At 37.4% G+C, this 12,992-nt stretch overlaps 1 protein-coding gene across 18 annotated transcripts in view; it reads left to right on the top strand.

The window, feature by feature from the left end:
• hspg2 (heparan sulfate proteoglycan 2) overlaps window positions 1-8,004 on the top strand; it is a 105,406-nt gene extending 97,402 nt beyond the window's left edge. For 13 of the 18 annotated variants that reach the window (XM_085145335.1, XM_085145336.1, XM_085145348.1 and 10 more), the window contains 7 exons: window positions 3,276-3,351; window positions 3,448-3,526; window positions 3,883-3,930; window positions 4,201-4,271; window positions 4,368-4,451; window positions 4,742-4,845; window positions 5,372-8,004. In XM_085145335.1, the coding sequence (XP_085001461.1) occupies window positions 3,276-3,351; window positions 3,448-3,526; window positions 3,883-3,930; window positions 4,201-4,271; window positions 4,368-4,451; window positions 4,742-4,845; window positions 5,372-5,544 (635 nt within the window). In that variant the 3' untranslated portion in view covers window positions 5,545-8,004. The remainder of the gene's footprint in view (window positions 1-3,275; window positions 3,352-3,447; window positions 3,527-3,882; window positions 3,931-4,200; window positions 4,272-4,367; window positions 4,452-4,741; window positions 4,846-5,371) is intronic. The other 5 variants (XM_085145339.1, XM_085145344.1, XM_085145340.1 and 2 more) reach the window with 1 other exon arrangement.
• The last annotated feature ends 4,988 nt before the right edge of the window (window positions 8,005-12,992 follow it).

Raw genomic sequence — 12,992 nt, forward strand, 5'->3', positions numbered from 1 at the left:
TTGACATGAGTGCTGAAAGACCACAAAACCCGGTGGTCTTTCAGCACCCTTCAAACTTGAAATGCAAGAGATCAGAGAAAATCAATTGCAGTTTTCAAAACTCGGTTGAATTTTCTCAGCACGTATTCGTCCACACATCAGCCAGCCCATCCTTCAGCTCAGATGAGCTTGAAATAGTTGAAGGGAGCATTTTGGGAAACCACTACAAGGTAGAGGCTTTCCTCGGAGAAGGGGGCTTTGGTATTGTAGCAGAATGCCGTGATACCAAAACCAACCAAGCTGTGGCTATTAAGGTGAACAAGAACCGCACTGATATTCTGCAACAGGCAAAAAAGGAAATTTTCATCCTGGAGCAGCTGCGAAGGTTGGATCCAGATGCCGCCAACATTGTTAAATGGAACGGCTTTTTCCTTGACAGAGAGCGAGTTTGCCTGAAATTTGAACTCCTAGATCAATGCCTGTGGGACTACATAGGGGACCCGAATAACCGGCGTCTCCCCATAAGCGAAGTTAGGCCAATTTTAGGTCAACTCACAAATGCTTTGTCCCACCTGGGTTCTGTGGGAATAGTGCACGCGGACCTCAAACCTGGAAACATCATGGTTGTAAATCGCTATGAGTCTCCCATCAAAGTCAGACTTATAGACTTTGGCCTCGCATGTCCTGCATCTGCAGTGATGCCTGGTGACCGTGTGGGGACGGTTGGTTATAGTGCACCTGAGGTTATGCTTGGCCTTCCTTATAACGAAGCATGTGACATGTGGTCTCTGGGGCTGGTGGCTGTGGAGCTTGTTACAGGGGTGCCACTCTACCCTGGAAAAAAATATTATGATGTTTTGAAATTCATCATAGAGACTCAGGGTCAGCCACCAGATCATGTTCTCGATCCTGGCGTGTACACTGAAGACTATTTCACAAAAGACAACTACAACTACAACCAACAACGCTGGACATTTAAGACCGCCCAACAATTTAAATACGAGACAGGATATGAATCTTTGGAGACAAGATACATAAAACTGACACGTCTGGATGACCTCGAACAAATAATGATGTTTAGACGAGGACCAGAAGATGGCCAACGCTTATTTGTCAGCCTAATTAAAGAGATGTTGGCCTTGGATGCACACCAGCGGATAACACCCTCTCAGGTTCTACGGCATCCCTTTTTCAACCCTGGCCTCTCCAACAGGTTCCCAAGTATCAACATTGAAAAACCATACAGAGTCAATCTCCAGCATGGCATCTTCCACCCTGGACAAAAGTGATAAAAATACAAACTGGGGTTGGAAAAGGATATTAACAGCAAATTACACTGGAAACATTAATTAAGCTGCTCCAATAATTATCACTTTGGCTTTTTTTAAATTTTATTTTCACTTCCCCCACCCCAACCAGTCGCGGCAGATGACTGTCCCTTCCTGAGCCTGGTTCTGTCGAAGGTTTCTTTCTTTTTAAAGGGAGTTTTTCCTTCCCACTGTCGCTAAATGCTTGCTCATAGGGAATCTTCTGATTGCTGGGGTGGCCAAAACTCTAGGGGAACTAGCAATTCTTGTGAAAATTAAAAAAAAAAAAAAAAAGCCTACCAATATTCAAAGCAGAGCAGCGGACACCTTACCATCACATCAGTCCTTTAATCCGACCTAAAACACCATGTTTACAGAAATAAATTCCATACAAATTGGAACTAAAGTGTTGTTTTTGATTGTTTTTAAATATATAGTGCTACCCTTCAGCCTCCTAGTAGACATACCTGTGTTATAAATGTGAAACTCCTCTGATTTTCAGAAAAGTTGACCTCTGACCTTGAAGTCAAGGTCACTGAGATTTAAGCTTCACAGAGATTTTCAGTAGATGCAACCATGGTATTGATTTGAAAAATCTACACAATCACAAACTTAGATGTCCACAGCGCCTCGCCATATACCAAAGATTAAGAGGTGTTTTTTTCTAGGTTTTTATAAAGATTACAAAACACAAATAACAAAAATGCCAACGCTATTGTCATTTTTGACAACGCTATTTTGATGTTGTCTAATGTAGTGCAAAAAAACAAAACAAACCCAAAATTTAATAAATAAAGTAAATAAGGTATATACTACATAGTATACAAAATTTTAGTGGTCCACAATGGGGTCAATGAACAGAATGAAGGAAGTAAGTCTTTTATATGACAATGGTGTGAAAAAGCGTTTTCCTATTTATTTGTATGTTTGTCACACTTAAACATTTCAGATCATCAAACATTTTTTTTCTTTTTTATGTAAAAAGAAAAATCCTTTAACTGTCCAGTTTTCTTGATGTTATGATGCTTCTACCACTGGTTTGTCATTAATAAATCAGACTTTGGCTGCTGCAGCAGAAAAAGACAAAGAGAAAATGTAATCACACAAATCAGAGGTGCAGATTTACACTTTACCTGAAACAGAGCAAAAGTGCCCTTTAAATAGGTTAATGAATATTAAGTAATATAGGCTAGATGTCTGGACATTACTAGTTTCATTTGGGCCTTCTGGGCCATTAGTCCTCTGGCTTATTGCCAGTTACCAGCCAAATAGCTTGTGTATTTTATTATCTTAGTGTGTTAAAGATTCTAGTTCTTACTGTTTCTCATTGTTTGATTCACACCGGTGTCTTGCTGGAGGTCATTTTAGGGCTCTGGCAGTGCTCAGCCTGTTCCTATACTAAGTAGCAGATACCAGTACTGGTGATGGTTTAGGGACTTTCTACGGCACTGTCAAGCTCTCCTAGAATAACTGTATGTCTCCTAAAGTCTCCTGCATGCTCTTGAGACTGTGTTTGGAGACGCAACAAACCTAGCAATGACATGTATTGATGTGCCATCCTAGATGAGTGGGGCTACATGTGCAACATCTGTACAGTCGAGGTATCGTGCTAAATGAAAACTAAAAAACAAAAAAAATTTAAATAAAGAGGCAAAAGATGTCAGTGAGAAAAACAATTCTCTGTTTTTGGGTTTGTCTCATTGTTGAGTAGCTGCTTTATCTACCAGACCAAGAAAGACAGTTTAAAAAAAAAAAAAAAAAAAAAGCCTGTGGTTACACTATGGTTACACTATGGTTACATAGTGTTTTTTTCTGTCTAAGAATGGGACTGTAGAAATTGTCTAGAAATGTTGCATCCAATCAAGTCTGTTTTACCAGGAATTCTCTGTACCTTTACCACTAGGGGGCACCATAAGTTCAAGTGAAGGTGAAACAGCTTTACTGTGACTTGAATCTGTTTTTATGCTTATTTTATTGTATTTTTTGCAGATTCACCCTATCAGTATGCTGCTCATTTCAACAATAATGGATACATTGCACTTCCTAAATCCATATTCCCAAGAAGGTAAATAATTTGTTTTCACATTTAGTGAATTTATATGAATTAATATAATGATGAAGTGAAATTATTATTGTGGTGTGTTGTTTTTTACTGTTTAAGTGCCCACGATTCACCAGAAACAATTGAAATGGAGATCAACACCAGCTCCTCTGATGGCCTGATCCTATGGCAGGGAGTGGTGAGTCCTGGTTCTGCCTAGTTCTGTGCCTTATACTCATATTTCTCCTCCATGTTTTCATTCCCAACCTAACATTGCTACTGCACTCGAGCACTCTTAATCATCACTGTGACTCTAAAAAAAAAGAAAAAATTGCTGCCATTTTCATAGCATTTCATGTCATTTATAGACTTCAGTGCGGTCGGTAATACATAACTGATGCATTACTACATCTTTCATCATTACACTATCAAATTCATACATCTTCTGCTGAAGCTATGTCATTTTCAGGCATGCTGACTGTAAGCCTGGCACCCTCTGACACCACTAAATAAATGCATGTTGCTTCTCTAACTCACCCCCTCAATTTTCCTCAGGAGACCAATGGTGCACGCATTTTGCGAAAGGTGCATGCTATTAAAAAGGTATCCACTTTTTTTTTTTCCCCATGTGTGCCAAATGAATTTTATCTTTGTTTGTAAGGTACTATATCATCAGTCCTCTTTTGACATTGTCAGTTTGCATGGAACATTTTGTGTCACTGCCAGGAATGATCTCACTGCATTGGTTCATGTTTGCTGTTATAGCGCTTGTTGTGAAATATGACCACAGGTCAGCTGGTCCGTGTTCAGCAATTCATACATAGTCACACAACAAGCTGTGACCTTGTTGTGACCTAACATATTTAATTTCAGGAACCTGGAGAACATGGCAAACGCAAGGACTTTATTAGCCTCGGCCTACAGAATGGACACCTTGTTTTCAGGTAGGTCTGTTTGTTCAGAAATTCTCTAAATCTGACATGCAGATTAGGAAAAAATGTTTACAACTCATAATTATGGTCATGATTTGTATTATCTAGTTACCAACTGGGAAGTGGAGAGGCACGAATCTTATCCCAAAGGTCAATCAATGACGGCAGATGGCATAAGATCACAGCAGTCAGGTATGATTGCATATCATTATCCTGCAGTCATTTGCTTTTACATTCTAGATGTATTTAATAAAATAAAGCACTATGAGTTGTGGTCGTCTTCTTTCATCAATAGCTACTTAATTTCCTGTCCCAGTAGAATACATCTATTATTTATATCAAATGAACTTATACTTTTTTGTACTGTAACTTGTAACTTCTGTAACTTGTCAGATTATCTGTTGTTGAAAAGGTTGATCATTAACCTGTGGAGTCCCGTAACTTCTTGAATTAACTTGTGTTGTGTGGCTCTTTTCTCACAGAACTGGAAAAGATGGCTATATCCAGATTGATGGAGGAACCAAGCTACATGGACAATCTAAAGGCAAAAGCCTCATGGTCAACACCAAAGGCAGTATATATCTTGGTGCGTAGAAAGACAGGATTGAGTCCACAAAGTGACAAAATATAGATGGATTATTTGAAAAAACAGGACTAAAATACTGCACAATTGAATACATTTATTCACAAATATAAGTTAAATAATACATGAATAGTGATGAATTAATAATAAATAATAATCCATTCTTTCATTTTCTTAACCGCTTGTCCAGTGCGCAGTCACAGGGCGGCTGGCGCTTATCCCAGCTGTCATTGTTCAAAGACAGATAAATAATGAGTTGTAACACAAGTCAGAGGATTTTCTGGCTACTTAGTTTCCCTGAAAAAAATGGAGCTTTTCAGAGGCTTTATTGTGTCAAAGTAGTTCACATATTTTTGCTGGCATGCAAACAATTTTCACACAATTCTTTAGCCTTCATAGCATTATCGTTACCTTTTAATTTTTCTTGCTTACAATGGAAATAGTTTCTCACTGTCAGTTTCAGACATGCTTTTCTTCAACATTTGCAAATCAATAAAGTTACCTATGTGGGTGTGATTCCGTGCAACAGGTGGAGCCCCGGGTATGACTGCCATGACAGGAGGGAAGTTTTCATCAGGAATGAAGGGCTGTGTGAGGAACCTGACGCTGATGAATGCTCGGCCAGGACAGCAGCCAGCCCAGGCCATTGACCTGCAAGCCCACGCGGCCCATGGCATCAACGTGCAGCCATGCTCTTCATAGACTGCTGCACACACGTACACAAACACACATAGAGACTTTGGAGAGACATCACACACACACACACACAGCAAACCTACACAAAAAGACTTACACAAATAGAGCCTGACACATACTTGGTGCTTTGCTGCTACCAAAAAAAAAAAAACGATTACACAACAAGATGCATTTATCTGTGTGCAGTAAAACCAAAAAAAAGACAGAAAAATTCAGACAATATTAACACGTCTTCTCTTCCTCGGTGTTGTATTCTTAATGAAGGACTATTAACACAGGAAAAGCAGTACAGTTTACATACTTCCAGCAGTAGAATTAGCCATGAGAAAAGTAAAACATATTAGGCCTTCTACGATGGGTCAGATCCTAAGGAGGTGGAGATGTTTTTACAGCACTGAATTTTTATTTATATACATATGATTATATATATATTATATTTGTGGGGGGAAACATGCAAACTAACCATAACTGCTCTTCATCTTTCCTAGAATTTTTTCTGGGTTCTAATACTCTGTGTCCTGGGCTTTTTAAAGGCCTAACTGTATTAATACCTGAAGACTTTTAGGCCTTCTTTCTTCACTTCTGTAGAGGAACCTTTTCATTGCGAGCATGCTTACAGTTTTTCCTAAACCGTTGGGAGAGGAGTGCACATGGTCACAGTCACTTGCAGCTTCAGCACATAACTCAGGACGTCAAATACAAAGGATTAAAAGCTAAGGATATAAGTACCGCTGCTTCAGCTTGGCTTATTGTTGATTCACTAGTAATTCGCAGTGCTGTTTTGTCTTCTGTCTGTATTTTTTTTTTATTTTTAAAGAAAGAAATCTTGGTGCTAAGGTGAGACATTAAAATACAGCACATAGTCAAATAGTTAATATGTCACATGTAGAGGTTTTATTTAGTAATTTGGCATAGATCAGCATACAGTCATTACTTTTGTTGATGTGCATGGCATTTTTGGATTGATTTAATGGCGGTATGGCATTGTTTGTTGCCTCAACAGCCTTATTTGATTGAGTAGATCTCAAAAAAAGGAGTTTAAGTGAACTGAAAATGTGTCATTTTTTATGTATGGTTATTGAAGATATTGTTTTATGTGTTAAACTATCTGCCAGTCAGGTAGATATCTGTGTCAACTAAGAATGAGTGTGTATGTGAAGTAAATTTGTTTGTTATATATGTTTTAGACATTTCCGTTTTTTTCACAGAACACTCCACATTCAGCCGCAGTAACGGTCAGATGTGTGCATTTGGGTTTGCGTGTGTGTGTGCATGTGTCATTATCCATATCCTCAGGAGGATCAATGCAGAACTGCCTCAAGGTTTTACACAGGTTTGGTAGCTTTAGAGACACCTCACTAAGCTATGAAACTCTGAAGGCTCTGTGGTTTGATGGGATGTTTTCTCTCCAAAGAGATTCATCTGCAGCACATAGTTGGATTAGTGTTTGGCCATGTGTGAATGCAGTGGAAGCCTCCTGCAGGTGCTGTGATCAATAGTGTAGCTCTAATAAAATAAAGCATGCTCGCAAGCCTTTAGTTGACCACACCACACAATGGCACAATCACTTTGGGATTCACAAACCCTTTTCTTGTTTTTTTTTTTTGTAAGCTTAAAGTATTTGTATTAATATCCTAAAATGAGCAGCATCCTTTCACATAGAGTTGCACCGTTTTAATTTATTTTGTGTTTTTCTTTTTTTCCCTGCTTTTTTTATTGCTTTCTAGGCTCGATTCTACTGTTTTAGAACAATTACAGAAGCTTGCTACCTTCTTTTCTTTGGTTATTGTGTATTGCCTCCCACACCCTGTTGTTTTTCTCCTGATGTTCGATTTCAATAGGGCCCACCTGGAAACTTCTTCAAAAATGACCCCAACAAGGTTCCACTAAAGGTTAACATGTGATATTTGACTGGAGCTTCCTGGTCAAATGGATGGAAAGTGGTCTTATTATTCACTAATTGAAAAAAGTCTTAGGCTCCAAATGTATGAGTGCACAGAATGATGTCATCATGAACAAGCGGGATGAAGAAAGCTAACGCTGTGGTCCAGGTTAGGACATTAAAGCAGATAATGATGGTGTGTGTGCCCCTTGGTGGGTGCCTTCTGTGCATCTGCTCTTAAACTGGATTTTCACACATACACTGTACACTGTCACCAAATGCGGTTAGTGAGAAACTGATAGCTGCTTTTGGTTTATTTTACTCCATTACAAATAAAGAAAGGTGCACTTTTGGTTTTGGATTTTATCTTGCTGTTTTTATTTTTCATTTTTTCATTGATCATTTTACTCCTTCACTTCTGAGCGGCAGACAAAAGCAAATTCTTACTGTATCAGATAAATGAATGAAAGTGTACCAGCTGAAAAATGTCTATGTCAAAAGGACTTGACTGTTTCATTTCCAATGTTTAAAGATGCTCTTCTTGCCCTTGGTGTTTCTTAATTAAAAACAAAATTCATGTGCTATTTGTACGTTGTGAGACTTGTTTTTTGCTGTAATTCACATTACTGTTCACAAATAATCCATTGTATTGTACAGATATACCTTTAACACGATCTCTGAGAGGTTGATTTAAACACCTTATTAAAAAGTCCAGATCCATCCAAGTCAATCCAATTCCATGATAACCTGTCCCATTGGTTCAGTTCTGTCATCTTAGACAGTCTAGTTATCTATTTGTTAAGTGGCGGTGTAAAAAAGTAAGTAATAATAGGATGTGTTCCTCCAGTAATAGACTGGTAACTTCTGGAGGGCGTACCCTACCCATTATGTGGTTGGATACTCTCCAGCCCCTAGTTATGGCACTAATTATACCTAAACATTCAATAACATAAATTACAGTGATAATACAGGAGAATATCATAAATAAATTTAAGCAGTTGCTGATTAAGACATAACATTTCTCTTCCTTAAGGACCTTTCACAGTTAAAGTAATCATGAAGTTGCAGTTTCTTAAAAAGAAGGCCATCAAATTTATGAAATGTCCCAAATTATTGGTGGGCTGTGTGTCTTTGTTTCACCAGTGAGTCTAGAACTAATCCACAATAGAAGAAAAAGGCTATCAAAAATGCAGGTAGCATTTAGTACAAATTTCAAGAGTTGGAATAGACTACTGCTACTGCAACACTTGAATCATTGTTTCTTCTTACATGAATGCTTCTCTGTGTGGGCTTTTCTGTGTGCTGTCTTGGAGACGGTTAGCAGGGAAATTAAGCAGCACCAGAATGGCCTCTAGAACGTGAGTGTAACAAAGACTGTGGGCGAGGCCCTTTCAAATGAATCACAAAACAGTTTAGTATCACAAATTAGAAACAAGTTCAACAAATTGTTAGTTTAATGTTATTAATAAGCTGAACTTCATTTCAGGTCATAGCTCATAAATTAATTCTTATGCTGAGAAACACTAGTTGGCTTAACTACCCCAGGTTTCAAACCTGCTGGTAGGATGTTTGTGCAAAACAATGATGGTAAAATGGAATTGAGCATAATAAGAATGTCTTTAAACTGTGGGAGGAAAGCAGAACTGATAAATGATACAGGGACAGGAAAAATGCTCCTAACACAGAAATGCTGGAAATAAAATTAAAATATTCCGTTACTTTTTGCAAGAATCTGCTGACAAATGAAACTACAAATCACATCACATGCTTCTTCAGCCTGCACAGTCTTTTTTGATGAGGTTGTCACCAAACATGGGCAGTCAGATCACTTACTGACCTGAGATGGCAGGACTTGAGGAGCGTGTACGTCAGTCCAGAAGTTCAGACTATACCAAACATTGATTGTCCTTTAGCCAACTATTATCAAAATCCTTCTCTTAAGTAACTTAAAATAAAATAGTTATTAAAATGTCTCAAGTGGGAGGGTGAATAGACATATCTTAAACTGGTTGTGCAGTGATTAAGATTATGTGTTCGAGTTTTCTGAGGGCTCTGGTTTCCTTAGAAGAGAAAACTGGAGTGCACACACATACAGACACACACGGAGAGACTTTGTGTTGCAAAGCAGTGAGGTTGAAGCAACAACAGTGTGTACTTGTCAGCTATAAATGCATCTTTAAAACAAATAATAATAAAAACAAGTATAGGTGGATATTTGGGTTTACATTCAACAACAATGCAAGAAAATCAGAATAATTTCTAGAAAGAAAACTGAAGTGAAAGTATTGAAACACACACACACACACACACATTATAGAGGGCTTAGTAGAGTAAAGCTATTTGATCTGTGAGTAATAAAATGTTCTAAATAATTCCAGTCTATAGTCTTTTCTGTAGTTATGATACCACCTGTGGGTTTTTGTTGTGCAAATGCAGAGTAAAGGAACTTCTGAGGATTAGAAAATGGGGTTAATAGCTCCAGTTGTTTGTTTTTACTTTCGTATTAAGTGATATATGTGTTTTGTTTTGTTTTTAATTAAATATGTGTCAGAGAGTGGCTATTTGTCCAGGGTGTAACAAATGCATGATGGGACAGCTGTCTGCTCCCAGTGGCCCAAAACGTGAAGTGTGTACGTGGATAATGGATGGATAGATATCTTCTGTGTTTGCTGCGATGGAACTGCTAATATATCTGTTTCTAGTCTTTTTATTTGTTCTGCATTTAATTCCACTTCACTAAAAGCAACAAAGCGTGACAGCATGTACATATGGCACAAACAAACACTAAAAACATCATCAGCATCAAAACTCCATCCAATATTGTAACTTATTGCACTCTTATGAACATGTTTGTGGTGCCCTTAAACTGTGTTCTTGCTTAAATGTAGTTTTATTTGTATAAACTCAGAGAAAGAACACAGCTGATGAACAGTAATAAACTATGAGATGAGGGTGATGAAAGCAATTCAACCAGTGAAATGGAAACAACTACACAACTAGTAAAAATCTGGAAAAATCTTGTTCATGTTTCACTTATCATGTTTTTTTTAGCATCACCAGTGTGAGCTTTACAAATTTGCTTTCTCGTCCCTAACAACTTCATAATCTCATATCTGTCAAGAAAACCAGTGAAGAAAATTTGAGTAAGACTGTAATATACACGTGTCCCTCTATGATGTAAAAATCTGTTTGAGTCATATCCCAACAGCTGTTTATTGTTGCAAGACATAGTGATTTGATATGGACAATCTTCCTCCTTGAAGATGTTATATCACAGTCACATCTGCTCCCAGCCTGTGGCCATTTAGGCCACAGGAGTCATGTCTGTAGTATCTGTGAACACATGAAGGCTGACATTTTGCAAATGTGAGTTGTGAGACAAACAACATCAATGCCAGATGTTTATAGATCAAACTTTCTAAAGTGTTTCTGCTTCATATTCAATGAATATGAAGCAAAGGGAGTAACAAGCAAACTGTAGACTCTCAATATGTACATTATTAGTTCTAATAATAATCTCAAAAAATAAGGAATACAATTCAGGTCAGACCTATTTTAATAATTTTGCCTCCTTTCACCACCACAAGAGCAGACTTTGAGCTTTAATTGAAGGGCTTTTACAAGTATGGCATTAACTGTTGAGGAATTAAAGCCCCTTTTTTTATATTTTTATATATATTTATTTGCAGAGGATCAAAAGTCATTGGACAGTTGACTGACAAGCAGTTTTATGGCCATGTGCAAATGAAGGAGGCTGAAAAACCTAAATAAACCCATCAGAGTGACAGAAAAAAATTTAGGCATGGACAAATAATCTAGCTCATTCTTAAAAGAAAGGAACACACAGAATTTGCTGAAGTTTTTCCTGAAAAAATACAAATCTATTCACAATGTCAAGTCAAGAACATTCTTGAGGAGGTTGGACTCAACAATCAAGCTGTAATATTATCTCACCATGTTTGACAGATAATGTGTCAGTTACTTTAAGTTATTCTTTATTTTCATCTGTCCAAAACTTTTTTGCATTTTTGTATAAGTTGTTTTCTTAAAAACAACAAAATCCATGTTGAGTGTAATAAGTGGTTTGCACCTTACTGTGAATGAATTGTATTTCTATGCATACTGACATCTCTTGAATGAAGAGTCTTACCATGATGAGCATATCTCCTAAAGAATGTGACTTGGCTAGAAGTTTTGATTAGGTTATATTAATTATGGAAAACAAATCTGAAAACAACGTATTTCTTCTTATTAAGAAGGAACTAGGTTTCTGATTTGACCGCTCCTATTTTTTCTATAATTATATAATTTCTATATTTGTTTATTTTGCTTTTTTTTAACCCCACTTATGCCTGACCATGAAAGCACTCGCCAGTCAATTGTCCAACTACTCTGGAGCCTCTAATTAAAAAAAAAAAAAAAAGCTGTAAGACCTGAACAGTTCAAATCAAATCACTTTTATTGTCACATCACATTAGTGGTACAGTACATGTGAGTGAACTTGTTGTGTGCAAGCTTCACAAGCAACATACAACAAACCTAAAAAAACCAATACAAAATATAAGAATAAGAAATTTGAGAAATATAAGAATAAGTATATGAGCAGAACAATACAGAAATACAGAAGTCAGCAGATGAATATTGTGCAAAATGGCATTTATGCACAATATGGAGTGCATAAGTGTCCAAGTTTTGATAAGTACAGTGAAGTGTCTATGAAGAGTTACTGTTAATGCACTTAACGCAATATTACTGTAACAGCCCTTAAAGCTCAAACTTTGGTACTTCAACCACATCTTAACGGTTCTGTTTATTAAAATCCACTGGTGAACAGAGGCAAAATGATTTTAAAAAAATAGACTATTGTCCAAAAACGTATTCTTTTTACAATAAATCTAATAACAAGTGGATGCTTATATTATAAAATTGAATATTTTATAATATATCTATACAAAATGAAAAGCTACAACTTGTAGCTCTACAACCCTACTCTTAAGGGTATAATTGACCACCTAAAAAACTCAAACGCTGCTCATGACATCCTTCCATCTCGCATTATTAAAGATGGGTTTAACATTATCGGGCCCTGTGTTTTACCATTAATTAACCTGTCATTGTTATCGGGTTGTGTTCCGGCTGCTTTTAAACACGCTGTAGTGCAACCTATACTCAAAAAGAGCTCCCTTGATCAGAATGACCTCGCCAACTTTAGACCTATTTCCAAACTCCCGTTTCTGTCTAAAATCCTAGAGAAGATTGTTCATTCCCAACTTCAAACTTATTTGGATGCAAATAATATCGGGGAAAAATTTCAGTCGGGGTTTAAGCCACGCCATAGCACGGAAACTGCATTACTGAGAGTCTTTAATGATCTTCTCTCAATTGCTGACTCAGGGCGCCCTGTGGTGTTAATTTTGCTTGATTTGTCCTCTGCCTTTGATTTGGTGGACCATAATGTCCTTTTAATGAGGCTTGAGCATCTGGTGGGCATCACAGGCAGTGCCCTTAGCTGGTTTAAATCCTATCTCTCAGAAAGGTCCTTTTCTGTCACCATGGGTACCTATGCCTCCAC

The sequence above is a fragment of the Neolamprologus multifasciatus genome, chromosome 20 (assembly GCF_963576455.1).
Source record: "Neolamprologus multifasciatus chromosome 20, fNeoMul1.2, whole genome shotgun sequence".
Lineage (NCBI taxonomy): Eukaryota > Metazoa > Chordata > Actinopteri > Cichliformes > Cichlidae > Neolamprologus > Neolamprologus multifasciatus.